This window comes from Piliocolobus tephrosceles, chromosome 9 (genome assembly GCF_002776525.5).
Source record: "Piliocolobus tephrosceles isolate RC106 chromosome 9, ASM277652v3, whole genome shotgun sequence".
In the NCBI taxonomy this organism is placed as follows: Eukaryota; Metazoa; Chordata; class Mammalia; order Primates; family Cercopithecidae; genus Piliocolobus; species Piliocolobus tephrosceles.
In genome coordinates this window covers 19,403,013-19,415,889 of record NC_045442.1, presented here as the reverse complement: position 1 = coordinate 19,415,889, position 12,877 = coordinate 19,403,013, and the positions used below count along the sequence as shown (strand labels likewise).

Sequence of the window (12,877 nt, the reverse complement as noted above, 5' to 3'; positions counted from 1 at the left end):
GTTCCCTATGGGGTTTATTATTTTCACGTTAGAGTGAGTAGGTCCTAATCTAATCTGATGTGTTTCTACTTGAGTATAATGAGAGGATATCTATTCCAAATTACATTTTCTCAAACTCTTTTAGGGACTAGAAAGAGTGTATTGTAGAGCATTTTAGTTAGATCTGAACTTTTATAAGTCGCTGATTTTCTTTCTTGGACCAGTCTAGCTTTTGGTGACATTGAAGACTGCACTTATAAATATTTATTGTTGGGAAGAAGAAACACCATGACCTCTTAGACTGCCATCTTCCAGGAACCTTGCAGTCATGGTCATACTATTTTTAAAATGATTAAAGCGTGCATAATTTTTTTTTTTTTTTTTTTACTTTGGATGAAAACAAAATGCCTTACTTTTCTGTTTTCTTCTGATAAGGTGATCCTGAAGATATTGGAGAAATGACAACTGAAAACAAAATTGTCATAGACAAAAGTGACCTAATCCCGAAAGTGTTAACTTTGAATGTGGGTGATGAGTTTTGTGGTGTGGTTGCCCACATTCAAACACCAGAAGACTTCTTTTGTCAACAACTGCAAAGTGGCCGTAAGTCAATTTTCTTGATTTGCTCTATCAAGCTAAAGTACTTCGAGAGATGACATGTAGAAATAATGTATAGATGCGTGTTTCTTTAAAATTTCATCTTTGTCTTCAGGAAAGCTGGCTGAACTTCAGGCATCGCTTAGCAAGTACTGTGGTCAGTTGCCTCCACGCTCTGATTTTTATCCAGCCATTGGTGATATATGTTGTGCTCAGTTCTCAGGTAAGGAAAGAGTATTACTGATTTTTAAAAATCATTTTTGTTTATTTTTTACTTACAATTGAGTAAAAACTGTTGAAACAGAGAGTCTTTGTTTTGCACTGATGGCTGGACTTAAAGTTTGAATATTAGAGTGAACCAATCATGTTTTTAAATAGATCAAATTAAACTGGTTGAAAGGAGTGTGGTCTGACCTAGGTAAGGGCAGAGGGCCTGTGTGTGTCAAGGAGGTGGAGATATAAAGGAGGTATTTTGGGTTATTTTGTCAGCCTTTTGGTTTTTGGGGACTGGTGAAGATAATTCTGTTTAAGTTAATAGGTGGATGTGGAACCTCCCAGGTTCATATCTTCACCGGTTTTATTGAAATAGCAATAGGGCCTGGAAGTGTGGAGCTGTCATGGTGCAGCCTTTGGATGGCACATGTCCTCCCTTGTGATAACCAGGTTCTGTTACTCTCTGCTGAAGGGAGGCCCAGTGGCCTCATGGAAGGGGAGATGCAGTAATCCTTCAGTAAACTCATTACTTGATTAGTGGAGTCTGGTTGACCCATGTTTGCCAGGTGTTTTAAAACTAGTCTTGCTATTGAATGCTTCATGTATTGAGACCTTGTGATTCACATGATCAGGATATGTTCTCTGTCCTAATGAGCTAACTCTACTGGAGAGACAAGGCATGTAAACTAATAATGACAGCATAAGACATAATTACTGTGGTAAGCTATTAATAAAGGTTACGTTTTAGGAATTGAAGGCTTCTGATAAGCAAAATTAGTAAACATATTGTTCTATAAGCTTGATATCTATCAAAGAAAAATCTATAAATGACCATCTCTAATTTGAGGAGGAAAGGTTTTTGTTTACATCTGCAGTTGAAAAATCACTTGAGATTGAGTCTCTCCCTTTTTCAGAGGATGATCAGTGGTACCGTGCCTCCGTTCTGGCTTACGCTTCTGAAGAATCTGTACTGGTCGGATATGTAGATTATGGAAACTTTGAAATCCTTAGTTTGATGAGACTTTGTCCCATAATCCCAAAGTTGTTGGAATTGCCAATGCAAGCTATAAAGTGTGTGCTAGCAGGTATGAAATTTTTATAGCCTCCATATTCTTTAAAAATTCTAAAGATGAAGAAATATGAAAACATGAAGAGATAAATAGGGAGAAGCTGCCTCTCAAAACAACATGATCAGATGCTTGAAAGTTACTGTATATGTCATTTATCCCACTAGGATCAGAGATTTCATTCCATGTCAGTCAGTTGACTTCATTCAAACATACCATAATTTAGAAAGAATATCCTATCTCAGAAGGGTATTATAATTACATCTGCAGCGTATCCAAGATCTTTTCCTTAGGCTATGTTGCAAAATGTAGTTATATCCCAAAATACTTCCTTAGGCTATATTCCCACAAGTGGAACAAGTCAGTAATCTCCTTCTTTTCATGTTTGTAATACGTGTTGTACATTTTCTTCCAGAAGGGGTTGACCTAGTTTACATGCCCAACAAAAAACTATGAGAGAGTCCGTTCTCGTACACATTGGTGCATCAAAGGGATGCTTCCATATTGTTTCATCCTGGCCAATTTTGATAAGCTAAAGGTGAAATCATTTCAATTCACCTTATTACCAGTGAGGCTAAACTTTTTTTTGTAAGTTACTTGGCCCTTGCATTTCATAAACTGACTGAAGCATAACTGTTGGATTGCTGATTTGTAAGTGCCCTTTCAGTGTTGAGTTGTAAGTGCCACCAATGTTTCATATGTTTATAAGGGACCAGTACTTTTTCAGAGATGGTTTTGTACTTTTGTTTGTGGCTTTCTTTATTTTATTGGGCTATAATTTACCTACCTACCATAGTGTTCACTTTAGGTATTAACTATACAATTCAATAATTCTCAGTAAATTTACTGAGTTGTACGAACATCACCATAATCTGATTTAGAACATTTCCATCAACCCGGTATGGTCTCTCGTGCCTATTTATGGTTAGTCCTTGCTCTGCAGGTAATAACTAATCTACTTTCTGGCTCTGTAGATTTGTGTTTCTGGACATTGTATATCAATGGAATTAACGTGGTTTTTGTTTTACATATTATAGAAGCTTTTTACAAGCTTTTTCTTTTTCTTTTTTTCTTGGTAGAGATGTGAGTCTGGCCATGTTGCACAGGCTGGTCTCAAATCTGCCTTGGCCTCCCAGAGTGCTGGAATGAGCCATTGCACACCAGCAGGCTTTTTCTTTGTTAATTCTGTGTTCATTTTTATGTTTCTCTTAAGTGACACGTTTCCTTTCCAGTGTTTGCCATAGGTTTCTTAAGTTTAACGTGGGGAAGTTAGGAGCTAAATTTCTAAGTGCTTTAAGAATAATTGTAACATTCATTCAAAATTCTTTGTTAGGAGTAAAGCCATCATTAGAAATTTGGACTCCGGAAGCTGTTTGTCTCATGAAAAAACTTGTACAGAACAAAATAATCACAGTGAAGGTGGTGGACAAGTTGGAAAACAGTTCCCTGGTGGAGCTTATTGATAAATCCGAGACGCCTCATGTCAGTGTTAGCAGAGTTCTCATAGATGCAGGCTTTGCTGTGGGAGAACAGAGGATGGTGACAGATAAACCCAGTGACATGAAAGAAGCCATTGGTAAGTCAGATGTTTACTGGATAATGCCTGTTCTGGAGTTCAGACGGTTCTATAAATAAGTAGTTTTTTGTACTTACAAAAAGAATTTATGTTGAAAGCCTTTCGTCTTTTTAAATCAAGCATTCATCTAAGTACCTGTAAGAATGTTTGAAAAATAAAATTTTGTGAGTTTTATGGGTTGTCAGCAGCTGATGATCAGAAATGTAAATCTGAAATCACTTAGATAATTAATTGTAAGACTGACTTTAAGGTTAATATTCCTATAAAGTCACTTAAAAAGTCAGTGGAAATTCAGTTCTTCAAAAGCGAATTCCCTAGCCACCCCAACCTTGCTACATCCCTCCTCCACTATGTCCATTTAATGTTTAATTATTTTCACAGTTCCCTTGGGTGTGGAAGGAAAAGTAGATCCATTGGAGTGGACATGGGTTGAGCTTGCTGTTGACCAAACAGTAGATGTTGTGGTCTGTGTGATATATAGTCCTGGAGAATTTTATTGCCATGTGCTTAAAGAGGATGGTAAGTTGACCCTTGTCATTTGTTTCTTTTTACAAATACATTGGCATAGATAATAACTTCACAGGAATTTGTTACTGAGTGATAAAAGTACCTCTTTCCAAGGAGGGCCAAGTGGGTATTTGTATTTCCAAGAAAGATTTGGTTGTACGTAGTTAGCTTTTGTTCTCTTTTAAGCCACTATTTCTGTTTTCAACAATGCCTTTTTATATTTAAACCAGTTTACATGTCATAGAGTATCTCCTAAATTCATTTACAGAAATTAATTCGGCCTAGTATAGTGGGTCACTCCTATAATCCCAACACTGGGAGGCTGAGACAAGAGGATGACGAGGCCAAGAACTCAAGGGTGCAGTGAGCCTTGATCATACCAGTGCACTCCAGCCTGGGCAGCAGAGCTAGACCCTGTCTCTGGAAAACAAACAAACAAAAAAAAAATTTAACTTGTATTGAGGTATTAATGTAACATATAGATACACGTGTATATAGGAGTACAACATAATGAATTATCACAATCTCCGCACACTTGTATAACCAGCCTTTAAATCAAGCAATAAAACATTACCAGTATCTCAGAAGTTTGCCTTCTATCCCCTCCCATCATTACCTCTCCTTTCTTTTTTTTTGAGATGGAGTCTTGCTCTGTTGCCCAGGCCTGAGTGCAGTGCTGCAATCTCGGCTCACTGCAACCTCCGCCTCCCAGGTTCAAGTAATTCTCCTGCCTCAGCCTTCTGAGTAGCTGGGACTAGAGGAGCGTTCCACCACGCCCAACTATTTTTTTTTTCTTTTGTATTTTTGGCAAAGACAGGGTTTCACCGTTAGCCAGGATGGTCTCGATCTCCTGACCTCGTGATCCGCCTGCCTCAGCCTCCCAAAGTGCTGGGATTACAGGCGTGAACCACCGCGCCCAGCCACCTCCTCTCTTTCCCAAAAGTAAACATCCTGCTTTCTAATAGCGTAGATGAGTTCTTCCTGGTTTTGAACTTTCTAGAAATGGAATTACACACTATGTGAGCCTCTGTGCCTTACTGCTGCCTCTTCCACTGTGAGATTGTTACATGTATCTGTACCTTGTTTTTTCTTGCTGCATAGTGTTCCATTGTATGTTACATGTTATCTGTATCTTATTTTTCCTTGCTTTGTCAAATAAGGACATTAAACTAGATAACTAAGGCCCTATTTGACCCCATAGTTGTGAGATTTGTCATTTCTTCATTCAGAATCATCTGGTGGGTAGGCCACCATTCCATATAGGATAAAATTTACAATTTTGAAGTTCCTTTTTATTTTTATAGGTGATTATACAAACATCATCTAAAAATTCTAAAGGTGAAGGAAACATGAAAACATGTTTCAAAAGTTACAAAAGTGTGTATAGTGGAAAGTAAGTTTCCTGGTTCCTCTTCTCAATTTTCCAAATATTTTTTTCAGAGATACTCTATACATATGCTTGTATGAGTACATATAATCCTTTTCTATATCTATAAATAGTATAAAATGGTAAGTTTTGCATTTTTTCTTCCACTGCATATTGGATATCAGTTCACATACTGTTTAGTCTCTTTTTAAATAAGTTTTTATTCTGGAATAATTTTAGGTTTACAGAAAATCACAAAGATGATACATAGAGTTCTTGTATGCCCCTCACCCAGGTTCTCCTGTAGTTAGCAGGTGATCGTGGCACATTAGTTGCAACAAAGAGACCAACAGTGGTATATTGACTCCAAACTTGGTTTTTTGTGAGATTTTCCACTAGTGTCCTTTTTCTGTTCAGGAGCCACTCTGTGATACCACATTGCTGTTTAGTCTCTCTTCTTTTTCATGGCTACATGGTATTCCACACTGTGTGAGTTTATCCTAATTTAATTAACCTAAGTTAACATCTAGTTGCTCCACATCCTCACAAACATTGTGTGTTTTCTTTTTTGTTTGAGCCATTCTGGTGAGCATCATTGATCTTAACTTTTCCAAATCTTGGTTTTTCTTTGTTAAATAAGGACATTAAACTAGATAATAAGGACATTAAACTAGAGATAGGGTCCTGTCTCACCCCATAGTTGTGAGATTTAACCTAAGTGTGGATAAATACTACTTGGTGTGGATAAATACACACTACTAAGTGTGGATAAATACAGAATTAGTGGTTTCCAAGCTTTTATTACTAAAACAAATCCTTGTACTGTGATTTTTACTTTAGGAGTAGATCCCTGGGACAAGTTGCTGAAATTGTGACTGGAGTATTAGGTCAAAGGAATATGTGTGTTTGTGCTTTTGAGAGCTGGTGTTCTTCAGAGGCCAGGCAAATAATCCCCCAGCAGCAGAGTGTGTCATTGTCTATCGCGTGTCCTTAAACTTTATTTAGGCTAATCTGAAAGGCGAAACTTCTGAAACGTTAGAATTTATTTTCCATTTTAGTAAGTGAGCCTTTGTTACATACTGAAAAGGCATTTGCTTTTCTTTTACTGCTACTAAGTGATTCAGATCCCTTCCACATTCAGAAGCTCTCCATGGTCTGCATTTTGCAGGGACAGCTCCGATGTCTCTCTCCAGTGGCCACTTTTCCACTTCTGTGCTTCGCTAGCCTGCTGCCCACTTTTGGTTGTCTAATTTCATAATTCTGTCCTTTGAGAGCCATGTCTTCCTTCTGGAAATACCCTCTCCTTCAAATGTAGTGTACTTCGAATTTCTTTATGAAACCTCCAGCATGCAGAGCTCGTGAGCTCTGACTTCTTACACATTACCTGTGCCATCCATTTAGTGATTAAAGTCACTTTCAGGACAGCTTTTATGTAGCATCTGTATGGGCTTGTATGCTGTTTTCTTATCTCTCTGCAAAGTTCATGCTTGAGTGTACTGATAATCACGCTCTAATTGTTTCTTTTTGCCCAGTAAATCGTTGGTGTTGGGTTTATTGAGAGTATTAACTAAGTAACTTATTCGCCCAATGGTTTTTTAATAAGGAAGACTTGGGTAGACTTAATAGTAGTTTGGGGTGGTACCTGTGATTTTTATGATCAAGACATTTTCTGACTTTAAAGGAAAATCTATGTTAATTTGTTCTTAATTTTTTAATCCTATATATATTTTATTTTCAGCTTTAAAGAAACTGAATGATTTGAACAAGTCATTAGCAGAACATTGCCAGCAGAAGTTACCTAATGGTTTCAAGGCAGAGATAGGACAACCTTGTTGTGCTTTTTTTGCAGGTGAGTTGCAGTTGATGTAATCTTGACTTTTAGAACCTTACATTTCTTAACATTCAACTCTTCTTTTTAGTGCACATTTTCTTAATGTTTAAGCAAATATTTTTCATGGCCAAGACTAAATAAATGCTTACGATGTCATGTGCTTTTCCTTCTCTTTGTAACAAGGACCCTCCAAGTGATGCTTGGTTGCCTAAACTTCATTAAATATTATTTTAATACTTTTTTTCCCAGAATTTCTGGTAATATTAAAATAAGTTAGCTCATAGAAGAGCTGTTCACGGCAGGGTGTTTCCTGTCACTCTAAGTGTTTACAGTATTTTGAAAATCTATTTGAGACATCTTCATTACAATAACTTTTTTACTATTTAGTACTTATTTTACCACATAACAAGATAATCTGAGTCATTAGTGCTAAGAGTATTACACATCTCCAAAACTGACAAGTATATTCAAGTCTTACCTTCACCTTCACATTCTGTTTATTTGATAGGTTATGAATGAAATCTTTAATTCATATCAACTGTAAAAGTATGGTACTGCACATTTTGGAGATAGTCTAAAAATAGATTTTGAGAATTCTTTCATTCTAGAGATTTTGGAATTTTGAAAAATGAAAGGCATGATTTGGGGAAATAAGCAAATTTATTACCTGCTTTTAGACAAAGGGTGGCTTTTTTTCAAGATAAGTATTTCAAGTGCCAATAGAAAGGAAATGTTCCATGTCACAAACTGTGTGTTAAACCTAGGTGATGGTAATTGGTATCGTGCTTTAGTCAAGGAAATCTTACCAAATGGAAATGTTAAAGTACATTTTGTGGATTATGGAAACATCGAAGAAGTTACTGCAGATGAACTCCGAATGATATCATCAACATTTTTAAACCTCCCCTTTCAGGGGATACGGTGCCGATTAGCAGGTATGGTATACCATAAGAAACTTTCTCAACTACTTTCTAATACTTGCGGCATATAATGTAAGTGTTAATGTCTACAGTGTTAACATTTTGTGTGAGTTAGAAGATCCTGCTTCATATTATACAACTTAGAAATTTATTTACAATATTGGTCAAAACGTCCAGTGTTGTCAGAGTAGGGAAGCCGCTGCTTTACTGACCATGGGAATAAAAACTCCTTGATCCTCTGGAAGGCATTGGCAGGATTCTTTAAGAACCTCCAGTGTTCATACCTTCTGATTTAGTAATTTTCCTCCTAGTAGTTTTTCCCAGAGAAATCCGGGAATTGCACAGAGTAGGTTACAAAAATAATTATTACACTGCTGTTAATAATGACAAAATAACATAAATAGTCATTAATAGTGGATTGGGTAAATGATCCATAAAATTAATAATGATAGTACTTATTTCATAGGGTTGTTGGGAGGATTAAATGAAGGCTTAGGGACAGGGTCTGGCACCCAAAGTTCTGCATGTTTAACTGTCTGTTGCACAGTCATTATGGATGATGTTAATATGTGTTATTGATATGAAGAATTGTTCATGATTTAAGTGAAGAAAACAGGTTATAAAAGTGTTGTGATGAAGACAACAGACTTCAGAGCCAACTGCTGCTTGCTGTCTGTGAGATGTTTAGACAAATTATTTAAACTTGCTGTGCTTCTGTTTCCTTATCTGGAAGTTATTCCTACCTTACTCAACGAGTTGTTAAGAGAAAAATATAAAGCACTTAACAGTGCTTGGCATTATACCTATAGTAGCAATTATTATAAAAACTTTAAAATAGATTATATGAGAGAATATGTGTATATGTGCATGTGTGTATTTTGGACATCTGCACATAAAAAGTGTGACTGGTTGGATTCCAAAATGTGAACAGTGGTAAAGTCAAGCAGCACAGATGGATTTATTTCTTCTGCTAATCTGTTTCTGTTTATTTTACAATATGTTTCAGATTATTGGGTTTTTTTTTCTTTCTTTCTTTTTTTTTGTGATGGGGTTTCACCCTTCTTGCCCAGGCTGGAGTGCAATGGCGCAATCTCGCCTCACTGCGACCTCTGCCTCCCGGGTTCAAGCAGTTCTCCTACGTCATCAGCCTCCTGATTACCTGGGATTACAGGCATATGCCACCACACCCGACTAATTTTTTGTATTTTTAGTGGAGATGGGGTTTCTCCATGTTGGTCAGTCTGGTCTTGAAATCCTGACCTCAGGTGATCTGCCTGCCTCCACCTCCCAGAGTGCTGGGATTACAGGCATGAGCCACTGTGCCCGGCCCAGATTATTGTTCTTAATTACTATATTTTATTCCAGCGCTGCTTAAATTATGGCCTCCAAACCAGCAACATCAACATGGGAACTTGTTAATAACTGCAGATTCTCAGCGCCTACCCTAGACCAGACATACCAAAATTAGAAACTCTGGGTAGGGCCCCACAGTCTGTGTTTTAACAAGGCCTCTAGGTGGTTGAGATACATGTTCAAGTTTGAAAATCGCTGCTAAGAAAACAAGGGTGTAAGCCAAAGTTATCCAAGAAAAATAATTTTTGCTTACATAATGAAAAACATTTTGATGTTACTAGAAAGCTGTCCACAAAAGTGGCAGTATATCAGCTGACATCTTCTACCAGCATAATGGTTAACTCATGATTTTATACATAACAGAACATGATGGTGAATTCTAAAACAGTACTCCTTTTTCTATTGGAAAATGCCAGGTAAAGATATGTTAGCAGAGAAAGTAAGGAAAGATTCTGAGCCTCCTAAAAACCCTAGAGTGTATTAGTAAATGCATTATCCATAAGTCAGGCATGCAAGATGTAGGTGTGCAATTGAATATTGAAGATACTCAGGTTTGCTGACCTGAAAGCAAACCTGGCAAAGACCTGGTCCTGGGTATGGGTACTACTAAAGCAAAACTGAAGCTTGTGCATAGGATTCTTTTTACTGTTGTCCTTATTTTCCAGATATACAATCTAGAAACAAACATTGGTCTGAAGAAGCCATAACAAGATTCCATATGTGTGTTGCTGGGGTAAAATTGCAAGCCAGAGTGGTTGAAGTCACTGAAAATGGAACAGGAGTTGAACTCACTGATCTTTCCACTCGTTATCCCAGAATAATCAGTGATGTTCTGATTGATGAACATCTGGTTTTAAAATCTGCTTCACCACATAAAGACTTACCAAATGATAGACTTGTTAATAAACATGAACTTCAAGTTCATGTACAGGGACTTCAAGGTAACATTTTAAAACCATATTATTTGTTTAAATTTGTTATTCTTTGCTCTCAGAGACTATGAAAATTTTTCCATCATAAATGACAATTTTCCTGTAGAGATAGGCTTTACAGACATAGATTAGTAGGTTAATATTAATTGTATTATTGAAAGATAATTATTTTATTGAACAGACATTCCTTTCAATGTAATTATCAGATAAACATATATTATACAGAGATAATCTCCCTTAGAAGCTTGAGTAAATTGTAAGAATTATATTAAATATTTGACAGAGATGGAAATATAGAGAAATACACTACAGGGGTGTAATAGTTCAAGGATTTCATTGTAAACTGAACTTTTTTGTACTGCACACACAATCCCTCAAATGGAATAGATTGTTTTGTGAAAATACAGATTTTTATTTTGGGGATTTGGAAATGTTGATAATCAATTGATGAACAAATGATTGAATTAAATATGTTACTGAGGAAAACAACAGTACATTTTTTTTTTTATTCCATGTGTGAGACCTGTGTTTTATATGCTTCCAGCTACTGCTTCAGCTGAGCAATGGAAGACGATAGAATTGCCAGTTAATAAAACTGTGCAAGCAAATGTATTAGAAATCATAAGCCCAAACTTGTTTTATGCTCTACCAAACGGGATGCCAGGTAAGAAACCAAAATTTGAGAAATATTTATGCTCATCTTTTAAACTGTAAAATGGAAGTGCTGGTCTTGAATTCCTTAGGAAATGAAGGGGAGAAGAGGCTCACTGTTTTAAGGAAGAACTGATCATAACACTTAAGGCCAATTTAGTTACAAAACACGAGTGGGAACATGAAGAGAAGCCCTACTACAGGCAGCACCTGCCTGCCCAGTAGCCTGGCCTACAGCTTTTTATAACAAAGGTGTCCTTAATTACTGTATAATTTCTTGTTTAAAAACACGTTATCTATGTTGAATCATATTTAGTGCTTTAGATATATTGAAAGACTTTAATCCATTCGTAATCATAGCTTTACTACACCTTAGACACATAGATGTTTCATACTAGAACGAATCTTGAAGAGAAGTAGCATATAAAAATTTATTTTTAATTTTCTTTTGTTCTTTCGTGGAAGTTACAATTAAGAAATCTCTTAAATGTATATGACTTTATCCTTGTAGTATCTGAAGATGAGTCAGTGCAAGTTGAGTGCTTTTTAGAATCATTTGCAGGCACTTTTAAAGCTGAAAAAAATGAACTTTTTGTTTCAAATTTTCAAAGTTAGAACTGTGGTAATGCCAATAACTGCTCTTAAATTTATATCTAATACTACAAAATGATCTTTATTCTGTGTAACTAAAAAGCAGGAGCTTAGGGTTATTTGATTCTGGCAACATGTGGTATGATGAATTGGAAATGCTATTGAGGATAATTTTATTAAGTATAGCACTCACTGTGAAAAGTACACTAAACAATTGTGAAAATACAACTTAATAAGTTTTCACAGAGTGAACAAACCAGTATAACCACCCTGATCAAGCAGTTGATCCAGTGGAGGCTTCCTCCCTGCCCCCTCCCAGTATTGATTACATACCTTCTGCAAATGGCAACCAATAGTGGGTATATTTATTTTCAAATATAATGTATATTTTATATACATGTATATATTTTCAGTATGCATATTTTAATACACAAAGCCTTTTTTGATTGATTCGACTTTGGTATTCTTTTGTATACTGTTAATAGTAGCATTGGAAATTTTCTTCACAAAAGATTGCTTTTGTATATTTTAGAAAATCAGGAAAAGCTGTGCCTATTGACAGCTGAATTATTAGAATACTGCAATGCTCCGAAAAGTCGACCACCCTATAGACCAAGAATTGGAGACGCATGCTGTGCCAAATACACAAGTAAGGTTGTTTTAGGGAAAATATTAGAGGAAAGGTATTTAGTCTGTTTTCTTTTACATGATACTATGTAGATTTTGGTATTTTAGCTGCATATTTCATTTGGTTTAGGGAGAGAAATTAAGGAAGGCAGTGTTGTGGATTTAATTCATATATTGATCATTCAGCTTTTTGATTCTATATAGATTATTTTTAGGCAAGGATATAGGTAGATTTCTACAAATCTGTCAGTACTTACAGATAACCAGTTCGAGATAATCACACTATTCTAATGGATCAGTCACATTACATTTATTTATGGAGGGGTTGCAAAGAATTCATAGGGTTCCATATGTGAATGTACTAACAGAAGGATGAAATGCCTCAGGGAGTCAGGCTCATTGATGAGGGTATACTTTGATCATTCTCCATTTTAATATCTCTTTTTAACAAATTTCCTATGCTAATATAAATAACACTTGGATTTGCTTCTGGGATCAAGGTTAAGTGGGAGCCGAGCCAGGTTACAGTGCTGCTTCATGGTCTGCACTCAGGTCCAATTGGCAGGCCTATTACTGGGGGTCATGGATAAGCATGGCTCCTGCCAGTCCCTGGGCAGAGGTGGCTAGTGGCAGGATGGCTGGTGGCAGGATGGCAGCCACATGGGCC

General features: G+C 36.4%; 1 protein-coding gene across 4 annotated transcripts in view; it reads left to right on the top strand.

Annotated features, from left to right (window-relative positions):
* Positions 1-12,877, top strand: part of TDRD1 (tudor domain containing 1) — a 52,901-nt gene that overhangs the window by 31,466 nt on the left and 8,558 nt on the right. For 2 of the 4 annotated variants that reach the window (XM_023206226.1, XM_023206227.1), the window contains exons 12-21: positions 415-582; positions 692-799; positions 1,704-1,874; positions 3,190-3,432; positions 3,814-3,951; positions 7,044-7,154; positions 7,901-8,071; positions 10,075-10,350; positions 10,886-11,005; positions 12,116-12,232. In XM_023206226.1, coding sequence (XP_023061994.1) covers positions 415-582; positions 692-799; positions 1,704-1,874; positions 3,190-3,432; positions 3,814-3,951; positions 7,044-7,154; positions 7,901-8,071; positions 10,075-10,350; positions 10,886-11,005; positions 12,116-12,232 — 1,623 coding nt within the window. The remainder of the gene's footprint in view (positions 1-414; positions 583-691; positions 800-1,703; positions 1,875-3,189; positions 3,433-3,813; positions 3,952-7,043; positions 7,155-7,900; positions 8,072-10,074; positions 10,351-10,885; positions 11,006-12,115; positions 12,233-12,877) is intronic. The other 2 variants (XM_031936228.1, XM_023206228.1) reach the window with 2 other exon arrangements.